Below are 21,062 nucleotides of genomic sequence, written 5' to 3'. Positions count from 1 at the left end.
CATGCTGGACAGATGATGTGCTCTGCTTTGGGTCATGAGCTGCTCCTTTCATTCTCCATCCTTTTCTCTTCCCATCATTCTGGTACAAGTTAATCTTTGTTTCATCTGTCCAAAGAAACATATTCCAGAATTGGGCAGGCTTGTTTAGATGTTTTTTTGCAAAGTCTAATCTGGCCTTCCTGTTCTTGAGTGACACCAGTGGTTTGCACCTTGCTGTATACCCACTGTATTTATTTTCTTGTAAACATCTCTTAACTGTAGATTTGGATATGATGTGCCTACCTCCTCAAGAGTGTTTTTAACTTCCCTAGATTTTGTGAATGGATTTTTCTTCACTAGGGAAAGAATTCTTCGGTCATCCACTTGAGATGTCCATGGTCTTATGGGCCTTTTGGTGTTGCTGAGCATACCAGTGCATTCCTTCGTTTTCAGGATTTATCAAACTGTTGATTTGACTACTCCTAAAATTGTTGCTATCTGTCTAATAGTTTTTATTTGCTTTTTGAGTCTAATGATAGTCTCCTTCACCTGCACAGACACCTCTTTGGATCGCATGTTGAGGGTTCCGATGAACAACTACCAAATGCAAATGCAAACACTTGGATGAACTCCAGACTTTTTATTTTTTTCAATTTGTCATGGAATAATGAGGGAAAAGGCCACACCTGGCCATGAAACTGCTTTTTAAACAAATGTCCAATTACTGTTGAGCCTCTGAAAATGGGGTGACAAAACTGGCTGTAATTCCTTAACGGTTAATGCCATATTTTTGTGCAACCCCTTAAATTAAAGCTGAAAGTCTGCACTTCAATCACATCTTGATTACTCCATTTCAAATCCATTGTTGTGGTGTGCAAGAGTAAAATTATAAATATTGTGTCACTGTCCTAATATTTATGGACCTAACTATAATCATTAACTATGATTTGCAATATGCAAACTCTAGGAGGGCCAAACAGGGCTACACTGTGTACTAGCCCATTGTCTATTTCTCACTAAGTACTGTGGGAAATTATTATGAGTAATTATGGGACTTGAGTGCCTTTTATAAATGCTTGCACCGCTTGTGAGTAGAAATAAATTGTCAAGTTTTAGTTTCTGGCAGACTCTGTTTTTTATGTTATTATTTGTTGCACAGATGATATCATTTCCCTGTTAATATTCAGGGGGGTGGGGAAAGGACAGAGTGTATTCTTGCAGGTCGAGGAGAAGGCAACAGTAAACCATGTACCCATGTACAATGGATGTAAATCTGATGTGAACCTTTCCTAGCAAAAGGCAGCAAGAAGTGGTCTAGAATATATCAAGTGCGAGCCACACTCCTGAGAGTTTACAGTAAACATCTTCTACAGCCACACACCGCCCACATCAACACTAATGGCACATGGCACAAACACACCATGTCATCCTGTCCTGAAGACCTTTCATCACCCACTGAAATGAAACAAGAGCCATTGTCATTCTGCTTGCCACTGGGTGCACGGAAAGTGTGAGGCTGTCCTAGTCTACCCCATGACTCAGCAGGAGCATCATTAGGAGCCCTCCTCTGTCTTGGCTTACTGTTTTCAGAAATGAGGAAACGTCTGATCCAAGTGTTTGGCTTCTTGATCTCGACGCTGGGATGGCTGTTTGTGCTGTGCACCATGGCCATGGACTATTGGAGGATCACCCAAATAGGTGGGCAAGGAGGCTCCTTCATCATCAAGGTGGCCTGGTACTGGTCCAACCTGTGGAAGGACTGCTTCACCGACTCCACAGCAGTGACTAACTGCAGAGACTACCCAGTCCTCTGGTCTGTCACTGGTAAGTGCTCTGTAGCATACACATGCCTTAAGAATGATGTCTCTGTTACTCATATTCTCCATAACATTTTTATTCTGAGGCCTTTGCCTTATGCTGTTTTAGCCCCCCACTGCTAGATATTTCTTCTATTTTATCTTTGTGATCAAGGATAAAATAAAATGTCATGTGTCTTTGTTTCATTTATCCTCTATTATTTCAAATTGCATTTTTGTCAGACCTTTCTTTTTTACCTTACCTAACCAAAACCCATCATTCCAGTTATTATTTTATGTGTACTTTTCCTTTGTTTGGTTTGTTTGTTTGTTTTTTTGTTTGTTTGTTTGTTTTGTTTGGTTTTTGGGTTTTTTTGTATTTTTCTATGCACTCAGTTTGTGGTTCTTGGGTTGTTAAACATTCATAGTTTCCTGCTGTGTTTCATTTTAAGTGTTTTATTTTGTCCATTTTACTTCTATCTTGTGAAACACTTTGTAACATTGTTTAGATAAGCACCATGCAAACAAAGCTATTATTATTAATAGATATGCAATAGAAAGTTCTGTGGTCCTGAAGCTCAGTAAGAAGAGGGATGGGCAACCAGGGTTAGGTGGCGAGTTCAGACTGGAGCAACATTCTGAGTGTGTGTTCATATGTTTACCATAAAGACATTTGAATCAAAGTATCCACCACCAATACCGTATGTCTGAATTCACAATTACACTAGCTGTTAGGGACCAAACAGGCAGGCACAAGGACTCGCAAGTTAGTTCAGAAAAAAGAAAAAGCATTATTTAGCCAAATGCAACAGAAAAATCCATAACTAATTTAATAAAACAAAAAAGCAAAGATACTTAACAAAACGTTCTGGGCCCTAAAATGAGGTCAACTAAACAGAACTGAACTGAACTGAACTGAACTCAACAGAATGGCAACTTAACCTGAACTGAACAAAAGAGAAACTGACCTCACAAAAGATACACAAGTGGAACTTAAATACTGGCTGATCAGACCATTAAACACAAAGGAGGGTAGACAAAGACAAACTAACTAAACAAAAGTACATTAAACAAAGGTTCAGGTTCTTATGAAAATAATACAGAAAATAATTAGTAACAAATTATACTATATAATGGAAATCAACTTAATATTAAAGAAATAAATGCAAATCAAACTAGAAACAAGGGATTCCCCTCCCCTGGATGGTGCCTCCTAATCACTCCATCAGGAGGATTTAATGCAGCTGCACACACCTGCTCCTCTTTTCCTGCCTGGACCACACACAAACAACTTAAAGGTAACTCAAAAGACAACAGAATAACTAAACAGAACAAATGTTTTAACATTTTGACATTTACAAGTCTAACTAAAATGTGTGCGCTAACGAAACTGTATAATGTTGAATATTAATAAAGCTATAGGTATCATGTATGAACAAAAATATTATGTGTCCTGTCATTTATCTCTTTACTGTATGTATGTGCATGGTGACTAAATGAAACAGAAATGAGGTGGTCAAAAAAAGGTGTATGGAACAGGCAGTGTGGTGTAGGGATACTTATTTGTGTGTGTTAAAGTGGTGAATTCACCTACTGATTTAGAAACATAATTTGTTCAATTTACGGTAATACTTTCTCGGTCATTTGTTGCCACATATCAGCATTACAGAGAGGACAATATAAAAATTCAAAATCATGATAATTTCAGTATTATCACAGTATTATTCTAATGTGCTGGGATATTAAATAATTCCTAATACACATTTACATCAGAACTCTGTCTTTTGTTTTGAAAATCATAACCTCCCAACAGCTACATTCAAAAGTGGCTGGGTTTTCCCTGCTGCTTTTTGGACACAGGCCTCCTTGGTCAGAACATGCTGGAGCTCCCTATCACACTCATCTGCACAGGCCACAAATGGAAGGCGCGAGCTGAAGTAGATCATGCCATCTCCAGTCTGCTGCAATGAGAGATGATGGGGTCAGTCACCAAGAAGCAGCCATGAGGTCCATGATGGTAGATGAAGTCATCAGGCTGGAGCAGGAGCGCTTCCACATAAAGGCAATATCCCAGGGCAGCCAAGGAGCCTAGACGTGATGGGACAGTATTGTGAACAGCCACATCACCTGGGCAGGCATCTGGAAAACACCACAATCCAACCTCAGCTACCTATTAAGGGCGACCTAAGACATCCTCCCATGCCCCCAGAATCTAACCCAGTGGTTCAGGGACGAGGTAAGCTGTTCCCTGTGTGACAACATCAAGGCAAGCCTCCAGCACATCCTATCAGCGTGCAATGTGGCACTGACCCAGGGACACTTGAGGTGGCACCATAATCATGTCCTGGCTAAGCTGGACAAGGTCCTTAAGAGCTGTAGGGTAGTGGAAAACCATACACCGACAGCAACAAAGCCTGCATTTCATAAAGCCTGGTAGCACGCCTCAGTGTACTGTACAGGAGAGGAACAGCATATCCACATCTGGCAAAGAGTGGCAGATGTTGGCAGACCTTAGGAAGCCTTAGGAAACAGTCTTCCCAAAAAAGATACAACTACTCTCCAGCCAGACATTGTCATGTGGTCTGCAGGGGAGAAAAGGGCCCTTCTCATCAAGCTTACCATCCCCTGGGAAGACCACATGACAGCAGTCCATGAAAAGAAGCACCTCAAGTTCTCCAAACTGGCAGCGGAGTGCTAAGAGGCTGGCTGGAAAACTTGGGTTTACCCTGTGGAGGTTGGATGCTGGGTCTTTGGTGGCAAAACAGCAGTCCAACTGCCCCACGGTGCAGGAGTGGTGGGGTCAAACCTGTGTAAAGCCATGAAGGAGCTGGGAGAGGAGGCCAAGAAAATGAGATACTGTGACTCCAGAGGAAAGATAGTGGTTGGGGGTCAACAGCCTAGTAAATGCAGCTGCGGAGGGTAGCAGGGAGACGTCCCCTACATGCCACTGCCTCCCCAACCGGAGGCAACCATATCTAAATAAATCAAGTGTGCATTGTGCATCCAAGTGCAACACAACAGGAAAACTGACTTTGGATGATGCTAGACAGTGTGTACTGCAAAAACTGTGTCTTTTTAAAAACCTGCTAATCAAAAACAGTTACTGTCATAATTAAAACATGAAACAGTGTCCTGAATTGATGGACTTTTGATCACAGTTCATAGTAAAACTGGTAATCATTCCATCCCTTGTTAACATGATAGTAAGTCTACTTTTTTTCTGTTCGTTACAGCTTATGTCCAGGGAGTGCGGGGCCTTCTGATGTGTGGCTTGACTCTTGGATTCTTTGCTGCAGTGCTTTGCTTTATTGGGATGGAATGCACTTATATAGGTGGAACGGATAAAACCAAGGACAAAGTACTGCTTGCTGGAGCGGTGTTTCATTTTGTTGGTGGTGAGTGTACAACACATATAGTACAAGATTCTACAAATGAAAGAAATGTTTTGTCCTCAGTGTGTGACCGTATCCCCAAAATGTCTTCCCACAGGTGTGTCAGATATTGCTGCCTACTGCTTATACATCAACAGGATCGCCAGGACAACTTTTGCTGCCAGTTTACAACCAGGAGCCTTATGGTGCCATGTTTTTCTTATCTGTACTATTTTGGCAAAATAGCTTTACTCCACTGTAGAGTTCTTTCAATAAAGTTGTATAAATATGGAGCTAATACTGCACCTTATATCAAGAATATATATATATATATATATATATATATATATATATATATATATATATATATATAAATCAGGACTGAATTGTGCTGACTTTTCTTCATCCTGATATAATTTCAGGTATGACATTGGAACCCCCATATTCCTTGGACTGGTGGGAAGTTTTTTCATCCTTTTGGGAGCTGTACTTTACGCTGTGACAGTCTACAAAGTAATCTTCCCTGAAAGGTCATAATAGTCCCTCTTTACCTGGTGACTTTGGGGGGGCTGTGAAGGTCAAATTGCAATATTAACTTTCAATGTTTTCATCTTACAGTATAGTGATATACACTTATGGAGGACGAACATACATGGTCCCTCGCTCTGGAGGCAGAACCCAGTACACAGGATACTACAGACCGTCCAGACAGTACGGATCTTACATGGTCCCTCGCTCCGGAGGCAGAACCCAGTACACAGGATACTACAGACCATCCAGACAGTACGGATCTTACAAAGGTTCAGGACGATCCAGCAGCTCCAAAATCTCAAAGCTCTCGCAGACGACACCAGAGAAAATGTCACAAAGAGATGCATTTGTGTAGTGATTATAAATGTGGATAACCAATGGTCAGTTTAGCTGGGATGAGGGTGTGATGTAAATGAGGCCATTACCTTTTTCCATACTTTAAAGGACCTTACCAGTGATTTTTAGCATAATATCTACAAACTGTATATACTTCACATTTCTGCTAGCCTTTTTGCAAAGAGAGGAGTTGTATTTTCATTCATTCATTCATTCATTCATCTTCTAAACCGCTTAACCTCACAAGGGTCGCGGGGGGTTGCTGAAGCCTATCCCAGCGCTCATTGGGCGGAGAGTTGTATTTTATAACTCTAAAATTATTTTCCTATCTTTTATCAAGACATTGGTTTCCCTTTATCTCACTACAATATGGAAATTAACTTTCAGAGACGCTGCCATCACCGTAATAAAGTCATCCATGGTAGTCTTCCTAAAAGCAGCAGCACTGTTGTTTGGATGTCTTGAAATTGGGCTGAGTTCATGGGGAAACATATACTCTACACAGTGAATTATCAGTTGCATGGTTTATAAATGGTAACTTTGTTAGCTCAGGAAAAAGAACATTATAAGTTGCGTCTCACAACCAAAAATTTACATGTGAAAACCAAGGGATTTTGATGAAATGCTGTGAAACCTTTAGCAACCCCTCCATCTGCAAAATGGTTTGTTGTGATGTAAAAAGCAGGTAAATTGTGGTAAATGGGCTAAACATTCAAAATCACTGATATGGTGCTTTAAGCTCTCTCTCTCTCTCTCTCTCTCTCTCTCTCTCTCTCTCTCTCTCTCTTTACTTACAGCATGGTGACTTTGTCTGCTCAGTAATTAAGGTTTATCATGAACATGTATCATCTTTAAAGACTGTGGCTGGGATACCTGTGAATAAACACACAGTAAATAATACGTTTATATACAATGCCTGTCGTGATGACTGAATTCCTTTCATATAATGTATAAGGGAAATGATGACTTTATGACAACACTCTAATCATCAGCGTTTTTGCATTAAAAGCACTATGCAAAATTGCATTGTTGATTTAGAGTCTGTACCATAATTAAATAATAATTCCACATTTTTTGTCAGTTCTGTCTAAACATCCTCACTTATTTCAACAATCAGCAATTTTACATAATGCCTCTTTAATCTATGCTTAATCCATAAAACTACATGTTTACTACTGTTCAGTCTGTCACCACTCACCAAGGATTAAAAGCAATGTTGTTGCTAGTGACAGATTAAAAGTGCCACTAGTTATAAATCTTTTACCACTCATGATAAAGACAAGACTCCACTTAGTTTTCTCAAGCTTTTGGTTGCTTTATTCTGTGTGTTTTAACACCTCATTTGTTTTAACACATCACTGACTCGTCACTGACGAATCAAGAGTTCAATGTAAAATGAAACTCAGCTCATGCTGGTGGGCTCCTTGGTATGATGCCAATAACAAACATATTGAGAGTGATCTTCAAAGAACAAACAGTCAAAGCAAAATGACATGATGGTGTACAAAAACCACATTGTGTCTGTTGCCCTATGTGAACACGTGTCTGAGTTCATCTGGGTGTGTGTCCTGCAGTGTGTGAGGTTGGGCTGTGGGTGGACAGCGCTGGATGCCATCTTTCTCTCACAGGTTTCCACAGTTAAGGCTTGAGAAGGAAGCATTGGTGGCACTTGTGCCATTGCTTGGTTTTGGCCTTTTTTTGGTGCAGCGGTTCAACAATCCAGAACAAACATGAATTACAGGACTGTGGTGATGTACATGGAGATCGGCTGCTTTGTGGTCTCTGTGTGTGGATGGATCCTGGTCTGCTCCACCATGCCCACAGAGATCTGGACCTGGTCTGAGGTAGACAGCATAGTTCTGACCGCTTCAAACTACTTCTCCAACCTGTGGAAGGATTGCATATCTGATTCAACAGGAGTGTCTGACTGCAAGGGAATCCCATCAATGCTCGCATTGAATTGCAAGTGAAAATCTACATCATCGCGAAACAAAAGCAACCTGCCAAAATATGTCTACAAAACAAGTATTTTTGTCTACATATTGTGGATAACTTTTTGTTATTGTTTTGTTTTGTTGCTGTTGGACAGGGGACATCCACATGTGCCGTGCTCTCATCATCACCTCCATTATTCTGGGCTTCTTCAGATCCATTCTTGTCTTAGTGGGAATGAAGTGCACTAAGATTGGAGGATCAGAGATCGCAAATGCAAGAGTACCTTTGCAGGAGGTATGAATTACCTTATCTCAGGTGAAGCTTTTCACTATGAACACACACACACACACGCGCACACACACACACACACACACACACACACACACACACACACACACACACACATACACACACACAGACACACAGACACACACACACACACACACACACACACACACACACACACACACACACATTGAAATATTCACTCAGTTTATTCTTTGATAAATGTTAACCCATTTTTTTAGGGATGTGCTCCATAAATGCCTTTTCCTATTATGGAAACAAAATAAGAGCGGAATTTCAAGACCCAAATTTCAAAGCTCAAAAGTACGTAAGAAGTATCATGGATAGTGAAATGGTAAATGGACTACTGATCACTTAAAGCGCTTTACAATGTTTGCCTCACATTCACCCATACTGGTGGCAGAGGCTACCATGCAAGGTGTCTAGCTGTCCATCAGGAGCAGTGAGGGGTTCAGTATCTCAAGGATAGTTTGACATACTCTGGAGGAGCCGGGGATCAAACTGGGAACCCTCTGATTACAAGATGACCACTCTACCTCCTGAGCCACACCGCACCGATAGTGCGTGCATTATAGTGTGCTTCTCTGATAAAAATACAACAAATGTCTGTACTGTTTCTATATTGCCAGGTTTGAAATAGGTGTTGGTGTGTTTACTGGCTGGGGAGGCTCCACCTTGTTGTTGGAGGTCTTATTTGCAGTAGCTTTGCAGGGAAGGAAGGCTGTCAGTCAAGGTAATATTGTGATCGTTTTTCAATTCTGCAAGATTATCCCAGTTTTTATTATTATTACTATATTTCCACAGAATGATGCAAAAACACACCGTATGTATTTTTTTTTTAAAGAAAAAGGGGCTCCCTGGCTACCAGTTTCCTGATCCCTACACCGCTGTTCCAGCCAAAGAGCTCAACATGTCTTCAGCTTGCACACAGAGTGATGAGAGCAGAAAATCCTGGAGCAGCAGTGAAAGCAGAGCCAGCAGTGTGTCTGGCATCAGCAGGAGCAGCAAGACATCTACTATTTATGTGTGACCAACATTCCAGAGCTGGAAAATAACTTATTACCATGTTACATTTATATACGTTTGGATACAATATTTCAAAAGAATTTTAAAGGAATTAATTAACTGTACATCTGAATAAGTTTTCTTTTACTGCATGTACAGTTAGATGCGTCATTCACAATAAAACACAGAATTGCTAATAATATTGCCAATATGTTTTGTTGATTGTGTCTATTAGACATGTCTGTAGATGAATATGTCCAAAATCCTAACAGAAAGATGCATTTCAGCTATGAAAATTCAAATTTAACTCTGTTTACTCTATGAATAAATGCGTGTTTTCAGCATTTGAAATAAAACAAAATTATGTTATGGATTGCTGAATGTTTGAGGTGTTGCCAAATGATCTTCACAGTACAACATCCAAATCTCAAGTCATAGTAATGACATCAAAACTGCTGGAGGCCATGTGTCTTCATCATCTGTGCTTGCCAGCCAAAACAGTGTTTTTTTGTGGTGATATCGCTGTAAATTAACAGTACATTTTACAGTAGTGGCCACCAGGAGTAAGAGTGAAGAACAGCTTATTTCCCCTGATATTTACCTAGAAATTAGGACAGTGAGAGAATGTACAAGCATTTCTATTTTGGTCACATATTTCGCTGCACCCACAGATACTTCCCACCAGCAGTACCAGTCATATCTCACAAGAAAAACACTGTCACTGGGGTTTCATGGACCAAATTTAAATAAATGTTGATATGTGGTCTGATGTAAGGGTTCCCAAAATTTTGTATAACATGGCCCTTTAATAGAACGGTATGTCTGGGAAGATTTGTGTTGCACAACTTGGTGCATACTTATATAACTGTCTCTGTGCATATGATTATAAAGAGACATTCTTATACATGCTGGCATTGGGGAGCAGTGCAGATATTTGGGTTTTGTTCATTCACTTGTTTCATTCAACGATTCTCTGAAAGTGCACAGTCTGAACATACTGAAGTAAAGGTGAAATAAAAGTCCTTAGGGAACCTTGGTGGTCACTGCAGCCCAGCTTGGAAGCCACTGCTCTTTCATGAGAAGATATGGGAACCCCAACACCCCTAAATAAATAAATACAATCTGACTTAATTAGTGCTTACTTAGAGGCTACAGAGAATAGAACATAAAAAGGAACATGTACTGTAACTAAAAGGAAAAGAATACACCACTGCTACCCACAAATAACATTAGAAATGATATAATAAATAGGCCAGCTGGGGGAAAAAATGGTGAAAAAGTACATTGCAGAATAAAATACAACACGAGAATAGGACTTAAATTATACGGTAAAGTTGAGGGTGTTTCTATAAATATTTTGTGACAGCAGTACATTAATACCTGTCATAACAGTGGGCAGGCTTGCTTTTTAGTGAACATGTAAGGTGTTAAACAAAACCTATGCAGGACAAGACAATTTGTGTAGAAAAAGAAAGTATGACTAAATAGGCTCAGTGAACAGCTTTCCTGCTGTCTTCCAACAACACACACACACACACACACACACACACACACACACACACACACACACACACACACACACACACATGCTGACTTTGTGCTGCCGTGGCTCCTCTCTGTTGAGCCAATCCAGGTGGGCGGGGTTTCCCTACAGTCTGGCCAATCACAGCCACCCACGACCGGCGGAGCTGAGTGGCTCGCTGCGCTCTGACTGGGACAAAATGAGATGTGATCCCTACTCTGAGCAGCTGTCACCACATGGGACTGTCAGACACTAAGGCGAAGTTACAATAACAGTGTCCAGAGTTTGTAAGAAGAAACCCTCAGAAGTTATTTGACCCAGACTTTGCTCTAACCATGGTTTCCATCAGCCATGTAGCACGCAAAGTCTTGTCCTGCATGCCATTCGTTCTTGTTTTGTTTGACCTGAAATATGAAGGTAAGACTGACTATTCTGTTTCAGTTAAGATAACATTGATATTGAGCTTTGGTATTCCTTCAGTAGACGGACAGACGTGATACACTAAGTGTAACAGTATTTCTAACTCGGGCAGGGCTGCGGAAACCATACAGGTTAGGGTTAGCTAGCTTTGAATTCAAGCAGAAGTTTGTGGGACGGTGCTCAGCTTAGCAGCTAGCTGCTAACCAGCTAATGTAGCTTATTAGCAAGCTAACTTTATATGTTGCTGGCCCTGTTTTGCTGTGTGTGCAGTGACTTTGACAGAAATGTATAGCTCAGTGTCAAACAGCTGTTCCACTTAGTGTCGGGCAGTATGGCGAGATGGGAAGGCTGCAGCTTTGAATATGTAAATGTCACCTGGTTTCGTATCATGTCTGTCATGCTCGCTAACATTTTATGTATGTGCAATACTTGAACTGCCTACTGTGAAGTGTGACAGTGTTGTGATTCCTCTCAGGAGTAAAATGTGGCAGGGAAGGCAGTGTGGAGAGTCACCTGGAAATGGGGAAGAAACTCCTTGCTGCTGGCCAGCTAGCTGATGCCCTCTCTCACTTCCATGCTGCTGTGGGTAAGTTGCAGAATTAAACCAGCTGTTTAAAACGCATAACCCAGACAGTGTATCTGAAAGTGCTTGTGGCAATGGTTTTATTTGTTGGTGGCCAGATGGAGATCCAAAGAACTACATGGCCTACTACAGGAGAGCTACTGTTTACCTAGCCATGGGGAAGTCAAAGTCTGCACTGCCAGATCTGAGCAGAGTCATCGAACTCAAACCAGACTTCACATCCGTGAGTTTTATTGTGCACATCACTTGGTGTTAAAACTTATCAGCCCTGGAGCCAAAATGTGAGAAATTCACCCTTCATTTCAGCATCATTTGTGCACTCTGTTGTGTAGGAACCTGCCAGAAACATGCAATACGGGTCTGGGCTATAGTGATAGAAACACTGGTGTGCATGCATAATGAGAAGAACTTGCTGCAGGATATGTTTGCATTTTATATCCCAAGTTGTTGCAGCTCAAGCCAGAAGATAGCCCAGGCACAGACATGACTTTGTACATTGGGAAATTTGTCAGTTATGCCAGCTGTGTTGACCAAGTCTCAATTATTTTTACAGCTTTCAACAAAGCAAATTCTCACTTCCTCTTTCAATAGGCAAGGCTTCAGAGAGGAAATCTCCTGTTAAAGCAGGGGAAGCTGGATGAAGCAGAGAGTGACTTTAAGAAGGTGGTAAGTATAGTTGTATCCAAGATGAACTCTGTGGCTTTATGGCAGTATCACTGAGTAGAAGTAATTCTCACTTTATTGTGGAGGTGAACTTCACCAGAAGGTGTCAGTGTTGATCTATAACCTGGTATAGTCGTGAGATGTAATGCTTTTCAGTTTCCAGTGATGCAGGAGAACTGGACTTTATTTTACTGTTTTCTTCTCGAAACAGACTAAAATTCACCAATATGGCTGTTAACCCAGACAGTCATAAACCTTGCATTTATGAATCATCTTATAAATTGGAAGAGGTCTTACAATGATAAGTGTGCTTTTTCACAATGCACATCGATGCATTAGGTCAGTCTGGGTAGGTCTGCAAAGGATTTCAGACCTACCTAGTTGATGAAGTAGACAACATGGAGGAGTCTTGTTTGATTGAGAAGATCAAAGTGAAGAGCTCACATGAACTTGAACTTGTTCTTGAATAAACTCAAACAAAAAAAAATCTTTGAAATCGAGCACTGACTAACAGGTAAACAGCAGTGTGAGTAGAACACTTCAGTCGCCACATAAGTGCTTAAAAAAAGCACAGGAAAATCCCTGCGTGTATTTATTAAATCAAATTACAAGATGGTTGATGATAATTTAGTTGGCAGCCAGTTTTCATTTGGGCCTTAAGGGATCATTTCCATTTGCTCGTTCAGGATAAAGGTTAAAACTCACTAATACGTTTTCCATTAGAAATACCATTTACCCCAAGGTGTCATAACATAAATGCCCTTGTTGCAGATCTATTTTCAGTTCTGAAATTCCACTGAAAGCTGCTCTGTTCTGGGTGAGGTTATCATGTGGGGGAAAATGACTCAGTAATTACTCTTGCGCATGATTATTGGATGTGATCATCAGATATTGTGACATTCTGCAAACAGCATATGGCAGGCCTGCAGCTTCTGAGACCTGTCTTGACAGTTTGTCCTTGCCCTTTCATTGTCTTTTAATGAATATACAGAGAACTCACCAGCTTTTGATAACATCATTATGTCTAGATTGATGCACAGCCATTGTGTTGCAATGTAAAGCTTCAGGTGGCTAAACTAGTACAAAAATGTCTGGCTACTAAGCAGTATTATTTGTGAGTTTTCTTTAAATACATGTTTAAAAAAAATCAATTTCTGAGAGCAAAGCTATAGAAAGTTTTATAACTGAAATCAACTATCATGCCTCCTGCTTCGAAAGGGGGCAAGAACTGAGATTTCCAGTAGGGGCCAATAGTCATCTTTACTCGTGCAGTTTTATGTGTTCCATATTTTGCTGGTATGATGTCAATAGGTCTGGTTAGAGGTGCATGCTATCCTGCTGTTTCAGCAGTCCAGAACGTTGGCAGGGTGTAATGCATCACATTTATGCATTACTCTCTTCCCAAGGCTGAGCTAGCAGGAAACACTTACGGGATAGCCAGGTCTATTTGTAAAGGATATGCCATTAGCTGAGATTGCTCTCGTGAAGATGATGACCTCTATGATGAGGATGATTATAGTGTAATGGGTTTAGGGAATGGTAAGTAAGCGCTGCTGTGATTGGCAATGCTTTTAAGAGTCAAAGTTGGCACAAGTATCTTTTGAAATATAAGAGCTTGACTATATGGGTGGGAGTTGGTAGTGATGAGAGTTGAAATTCCTTTGCAAGTTGTGTGTCTCTGATCTACCGTCTGCATTCCTTCATGTTCCCTTTTTCTCTAGCTCCTCCTCTTTCTTCCGTGCTCTCACCCCCCCACTCCACTCCTTTCCTCACCTGATAGATATATTTCTCCACTTAATTCAGTTTGTGGCAAAACTGCTTTGATCACCGCTGGACGTACTTGATGTAATGCCTGGCCTCACTGTGTTTCAGCTCAAGTCCAACCCCAGCGACAAAGAACAGAAGGAGGCCCAGAGTCAGCTCACCAAGTCAGATGAAATACAGCGGCTGCTGGCTCAGGCACACAGCAGCTTCAGCAGCAAGGATTACATGACAGCTGCTGCCCAGTTTGACACCATCATTGAAGTAAGCAACATACTTCGTCAATATTGCCTAGTATTCCTGGCAAGGGTGACCACTTTGTAAATGCCATCTCTGCTGCATATCATAATAAGGATGCAGAGACTATTAGTAAATGTCTTCCTGTTCCAGACTTGTGTTTGGGATGTGGCCTCTCGGGAGCTGCGAGCAGAGTGTTTCATTCAGATGGGAGAGATGGGGAAAGCTATTAGCGACCTTAAAGCTGCCTCCAAGTTGAAGAGTGACAACACCAAGGCCTTCTACAAACTTAGCACCATCTACTATAACCTGGGAGACCATGAGATGTCACTAAAGTAAGACATGCTTGCAGGCTGCTGTGTTTAAAGATGTCTTAATAATGGTGGTGGACAATGTGCTAAGTGCCAGACAAATATAGCGTGTCCCTATGTGAAAATGTTCCAGTTCCTAAAATAATTTTCCTAGAATCTCGTGTAACATGACAAGAAACACAGCACATTTTATACTTTTCCCTGACATAGAGAGTAGCTCTTTCAGTATTTTGTGGTTTGAAGTTGTGTTGTTGTTAATGTAAAGGATGAAATTTGCACATTTGAGTGTCCAGCAGCGAAAAAGTCATATTGATGCATTCATGTTTATAGCAATTGTTCATGTCTGATGTATGTGTGGGCACCATGTCATATATGGTACACTGTTTTATGTCATGGGAAAAACGTGGGACTGTTTTTAATCACCCTTATCTTTTTTTTTTTCCTCCTTACCTCTGATGTGCAGTGAGGTGCGTGAGTGCCTGAAGCTGGATCCTGATCACAAGCAGTGCTACAGCCATTACAAGCAGGTGAAGAAGCTCAACAAACAGATCCAGTCTGCCGAGGAGCTCATCCAAGAGAAGAGGTGTGTGGGTGTGTGTGTGTGTGTGTGTGTGTGTGTGTGTCTGTGTGTATTTATTCAGTGCAAATGTATATCCCTGTAATATACCCTGAACACTGAACACCAGAAATTGCATCAGCTGCTGCTTAGTCTTGACTGCCCATTTACCCACAGGCACCCTCACCTGCAGAGTTTATAAGCAGGCATCACAACTTTTGGCACACATCACTTCATATCATATTCACAAGTGTTAAACAGAGATGGTGCAGGAGTGGCATACCCAGTGTCACAGCAGTGCTGAAACAATGTTATGTGTCTCTTGCTTTCCTTAGGTATGAGGACGCTGTGAGCAAGTATGAGGCGGTGATGAAGACTGAGCCCAACGTGCACCATTACTCCCTCCATGCCAAGGAGCGCATCTGCCATGCACTGGCACAGGTAAGGCTACGTTTTCAACTACTGGGTTTGTGTCGACTGGTCTGGTTCTATTAATTTCATTCAAGGGTACTGAGGGTGTTTGATGTGTGTGTGATGACAGAGCCAGCAGGCTAGCAGAGCTGTCTCAGTGTGTAGTGAAGTCCTCCAGTCAGACCCAGAGAATGTCAATGCGCTGAAAGACAGAGCCGAGGCCTATGTCCAAGAAGAGCAGTACGAGGAAGGTAAGAGTCTTGTCAGATGCCGTTGTATGCACTTCAGATCTGTTATATTGTTTCCTTTTCAACTTCATGCACTCCTCTAGTGTCAGAGTCCCATTCTCCAAGGGAAGCCTGTTCATTTGATGTAAGAAAATCCATTAGTGCTGCACCTTTTGTGTTGTAGGTGTGTTAACAATACAGGTGTGAAGTGTGTTGTAGTTGATGTGTTTATTATGTATGTGTAAATTAAAACAAATGCTCTTTGGGGTTTCATTTAACAGTTGTACCCTGAACGTTGCTTCCAGATGGATGAATTTATTAACATGTTTGACGTTAGTTCCATGCCTGTCTCAGAACAGTGTTTTCCCACTTTATTTTAGTTAAGTTAAATTAAGTAGGAGAACAAAGTCATTGTGTTTCATTTGCAAAACGTATATTTATGTTTTAATACAAATGAGACCCCTAGCTTAATCGTGTCATTGCAGAGTGTGGCCCATGGGATCCTTGTGTCAAACTTTGTACATGGTTTTCAGCAAAATAAATGGATTACAGCTTATGTGAGATGCAGTCAAACAGTTGCTTTGGTTGTTTTGAAGTGAGATGAATGTAGAGTGTGTTGTTTCAGCATCAAAGCATCTGCTCTTAGTGTAGGAAACACGCAGGCATATGAAAGAGGCATGATCATATCTAATCAATCCAAATCTAATTTTACAGTCTTTTTGTACCTCACCAGATTTTGTTTCAATGGAACTGAAATTTAGTTTAAAAAATTAGAAATGCACCTATATAGATAGGGTCTCTATATCTAATTTGGTTATTGCACATGTGTCCCATGTGTTTTGCATGAAAATGTGATACCAGTAAAATGTATATATGTCTGTTAACACTCCTACATGATCTGCTATCATTAGACCTAAGTGTGAGCTCAGAGATCTACAACTGCTGTGCTTCGCAGGCTGGAATTATGCACTGTTTCTCATTTATCAAGCCCAAAGCCATTCTTAGGTGGCAGTGCCAAAAGACACACACACACACACACACACACACACACACACACACACACACACACACACACATACAGCTTTCACTATCTCTATAATGCCTTTGCTGGCAAAGGAGGGATTAGCTTTAAACAAAGGTCCCCCCTGTCTTGTCAGTTCGCAGAAAGTCCAGTGATAGGAGATGGTGAAATCTCCAAGACTGTTAAAATCTGTCATTTAGTCCAAGGTCTCTTTCCTACATCATCATCATCATGCTTGCCCGTCACCTGGTTTTCTGTCACCGTTTTGTGCAAACAACCAATGGATATTTTGGTTGAAATCCCTGCCTACACTTTATGTTTATCTGTCAAACCTGGTTGAAATTTAATGGAAGCCATCCATTCCTCATCAGTGTGTTTATGCACAGGGTGCCAGCATAATGTCATAACGATGTTCTTATAAAAAGAGGGGAAAAAATAGATAATCTCTCATCACTAGCCGTGTAAAACTCTGGACAGCTAGACTGTGTCATTTACTCCTGTAGCATTCATTTATTTACATTTGATTTTCCCTCTGTTTGTTCAGTGCATTAAAACTTAAAACACTTCTGCAATTTCCATTACAAAAGGAAAATGGAGCCATATTGAAGCTCCATGTCTAATTACTAGATCAGTCAGGGTGTTATCATTGTGTGTGTATATTGTTAGCCTGTAGCGTACCATTTTACACATAAATCTGTTTGCTAATGCGAATAAATAAATGAATATATAAAAGATTTAGACGATACGGTTTTAGCTTCTGTTGTTGAGAAGATGAAAGGAAAAAATGAAGAAAAAACAAAACATCACATGGTTACCCCAGGCGAGCCAGCCCCTGTGTAATAAAACCCCACACCAAGATGCTCTCCATCAGCTCTGCAACCACAGGGCATGTTGGCTGGGCAGAGGAGGTTTAGACTGTCATTAACACACTTTATCTGCTTAGGCATGAACACACCGGCAGGTGGGAGCGTCAGCCCTCACGTGGGCTTTTAAACTGTCAGAACCCATGGGCCTCGCACTCAGTACACACACTCATCACACGCAAACACACACATACACACCTCAGTACACCTCACAGGGTAAACAAGCCTCAAAGCACCACAAACACACACACACACACAAACGCAGCCTGGAGCTGCCGCACCACAAACTGAAGGTGATGGGGCTTACTAAATGAATAAAGTGGTTTGCTACATGACTACACTACAGATTATGCAGTCATTTCATGTGATGTGAGCGATTACCACCTGTCACTGCAAAGAACACTTGTTAGTCAAGCAAGGGTTTCTGGGTCATAATGTTTGTTAAAGCGGCAGAGGTGTGAAAAAGTGAACAACGCCAGTGATTTTGGTATTAATAACCTCAAACCTGACTGATATCTATGCAGAGATCCTCTTTTTGCTTGCCCCTCTCCATATGAAAGGGGAAGTGCAGCGTCAAACTGAACCACTGTAGCTGGTAGGGGTTAAGTGCCTTGCTCAAAGACACTTGCAGTAAGTTGGCTGGATGCTTGGTGAAATGAGAGCTTGAATGTGGATTTCGCAGTTGAAGGAAAATTGTTCTTTGCCTCACTACACGACACTGCTGCACCGTATGTTTCTGCAAATATAAAGCAATATTGATCACGTTCTCCATTCTTTCTTTTTTTTTCCTCAGCTATTAAGGACTATGAGACGGCCAGTCAGCACAGTGAGAATGACCGTCAGATCAAAGAGGGCCTGGAGAGAGCTCAGCGGCTTCTCAAGCAGTCGCAGAAAAGGGACTACTACAAGATCCTGGGCGTGAAGAGGTGAGCGCCCACCCCATTTCATTTGGCATTTGGAATTTTATTTTAAGTATAATCCAGACAGGGAAGGTCATGCTATTTAGTAAATGGGTCTGAACAATCAGCTGAAAGATGATCACAATTGCAGTATAATATTGCAGTGTAATACCCAAATCATAGTGGCTGTGATTTTTATTTATTTATTTATTTTTTTGTTTTTTGTTTTTTGTTTTTCGGCATGAACGTAACATGAAAAAAATTGCATTATAAATGAAGTATTGTAGTGATACATAGATGTCCTGGGTTTGTTTGGTAGACACCAGCAAAAATCACATTATCATAAATGTTCATAAATTTCTCCCTGTGAAAATGAAAATTAAGATGCAAAAATTATTCCTACTAATTATTCCTGCTACTTTGTTATTGTTGTTGTTGTTGTTGTTGTTGTTGTTGTTGTTGTTGTTGTTGTTTTTCAACATATGACATTTGGCCCTTTCTTAATATATGAGCTCTTTAAAGAATGTACCACAATGAAAGAACATCTTTGCTTTAGATGATGGATTTAAGCAGTTTTCAGTTTTCATACCACACTGGGCCACATTTCTACGGAATGCCCAACTGCAGTGAAAACCAGACTGTTTATGCCTTTTGAACTTTTCTCAGCCAAGAAGGAATGTTTTTTAAGTAACTGAACCACTCATTAGTCATGACAAGTCTTTCTCACATTTTCCAGAAATACACTGATGTACTCTTGATGATTTACTCCCTGCAACAGAACTGCCCAGAAGAAGGAGATTATCAAGGCCTACAGGAAACTGGCACAGCAGTGGCACCCGGACAACTTCAAGGACCCAGAGGAGAAGAAAAAGGCTGAGAAGAAGTTCATAGACATTGCTCAGGCTAAAGAGGTTCTCACTGACCCAGGTAAAAAGCCCGGTCGTCTTGTCAGAGCGCCGCCGCTCACCCAGAGAATGTCAGGCCTCTGAGGAGCTGTTCTGAGCTGCTCAGTAGTCACCAGCCTTGTCCGAGCCACAGTAAACTGAGCCATTATCCATAACGGGACGCCACCGAGCTCTCATTACACATTTCAGATAGGACGTTAGTTTTCTCCCACCACCATGTTAATTGAAACTTCAATTAATATGCATTTTTCTGTTCACACACATTTGACCTTGACATCACTGTTCTGACGCTGATAGGCTTCTACATGTTAAGTGGGGCTCAACAATTTATGAAAATATTATCAAAATCAGAGCAAACAGCAAGAGCAAAATCTAAACTGCAGGAGAAGCACTTTTTGGGAGAGGTAAAATGTGTGACAGAATACCACTGTAGATCAATCATCGTGGTGCCACACAGATGCTGTGGCCTACAAATTGTATTCTACAGATGTAAGAAAACATGATGTTTGTTTGGTACAGAACTCAGCAAAATCAGCTCATTATTTTAGGTTTTTCTTTGTGTTTTATGATGCAAAAAATATCATTCCTTCTAAAATCATTAATTGTATTGCATTTGCAATATGATTCATTTCTTTATTTCTATATTGTTCGGGCCTAATGGTTAGTACAGTTATCTGTAGGGTTTCCTTTTTTGAGCTTCAACTTTAATAATGTTGCCTCTGGCCCTATAATTGTATGTTTCTATTTCTGATACTTTACAGAAGTAATAGATTTTGTTGTGTAGTTAGATACTAACGTGTGGACCTTTTTTGTGTTTCTAGAGATGAGAACAAAGTTTGACCACGGGGAAGACCCCCTGGACCCAGAGAGCCAGCAGGGAGGTCACCACCATCCCTTCCATGGAGGCTTCCACGGCTTCCAGGGATTCAACCCCTTCGGCTCTGGAAGCTTCAATTTTAAATTCGGTTTCAACTGAGGACGCTCGTATCCAGTACAGCTGGAGCTGAGTTTTCTATTTTCCTCCCTATTTAAAGGGAAAACACTGGCCTGAATGATGCCAAATAAATACCTGTAGAGACTCACGACAGTGTGTTGGAGGACATTACTCCAACTCAACATGCATCCTGTTGTTAAATGATACAACTTTGGATTCCGTTTGGGAAAAGTCTGTTGCTATGCTAACAAATATCTGCCATGTTTGAAGCAGCTCTTTTCTGTAGAGATTCCAATCAAGAGACTAAAGGGTTAATTCCTAAGTGGCACTTAACGCCCTGCCGATGTAAGGTAGACTCTGAAATTCACATCCATTCCTAAGATTAAAGTGTACATAAGTACGGCATTATTTTTATATGAATGGAGTTTTTCTGAACTGTAAATAAATAACTATTTATGCTTGTTAATTTTAACTGAGGAGTTTGCCTTTT

At 40.9% G+C, this 21,062-nt stretch overlaps 2 protein-coding genes and 1 pseudogene across 2 annotated transcripts; all 3 read left to right on the top strand.

Moving 5' to 3' along the window:
* Window positions 1–1,551: 1,551 nt before the first annotated feature.
* LOC115380327 (claudin-10-like) lies at window positions 1,552–6,910 on the top strand. The gene is made up of 5 exons (XM_030081458.1): window positions 1,552–1,803; window positions 5,009–5,170; window positions 5,265–5,352; window positions 5,569–5,676; window positions 5,765–6,910. The coding sequence occupies exons 1-5, from the start codon at window positions 1,572–1,574 to the stop codon at window positions 6,030–6,032; spliced, it is 858 nt and encodes a 285-aa protein (XP_029937318.1). The 5' UTR covers window positions 1,552–1,571; the 3' UTR covers window positions 6,033–6,910.
* Window positions 6,911–7,743: 833 nt separating this feature from the next.
* Window positions 7,744–9,284, top strand: LOC115380219 (claudin-10-like; annotated as a pseudogene).
* Window positions 9,285–11,116: 1,832 nt separating this feature from the next.
* On the top strand, window positions 11,117–21,044 carry dnajc3a (DnaJ (Hsp40) homolog, subfamily C, member 3a). The gene is made up of 12 exons (XM_030081615.1): window positions 11,117–11,198; window positions 11,677–11,787; window positions 11,883–12,007; window positions 12,376–12,450; window positions 14,320–14,472; window positions 14,599–14,780; window positions 15,220–15,339; window positions 15,648–15,753; window positions 15,854–15,974; window positions 18,628–18,760; window positions 19,512–19,660; window positions 20,460–21,044. Exons 1-12 carry the CDS (start codon window positions 11,117–11,119, stop codon window positions 20,612–20,614), a joined length of 1,512 nt encoding a protein of 503 aa, XP_029937475.1. The 3' UTR covers window positions 20,615–21,044.
* Window positions 21,045–21,062: the final 18 nt, after the last annotated feature.

The sequence above is a fragment of the Myripristis murdjan genome, chromosome 21, assembly GCF_902150065.1.
Source record: "Myripristis murdjan chromosome 21, fMyrMur1.1, whole genome shotgun sequence".
In the NCBI taxonomy this organism is placed as follows: domain Eukaryota; kingdom Metazoa; phylum Chordata; class Actinopteri; order Holocentriformes; family Holocentridae; genus Myripristis; species Myripristis murdjan.
The sequence above is the reverse complement of the archived record's forward strand: the minus strand, read 5'-3'. Positions and strand labels throughout refer to the sequence as shown.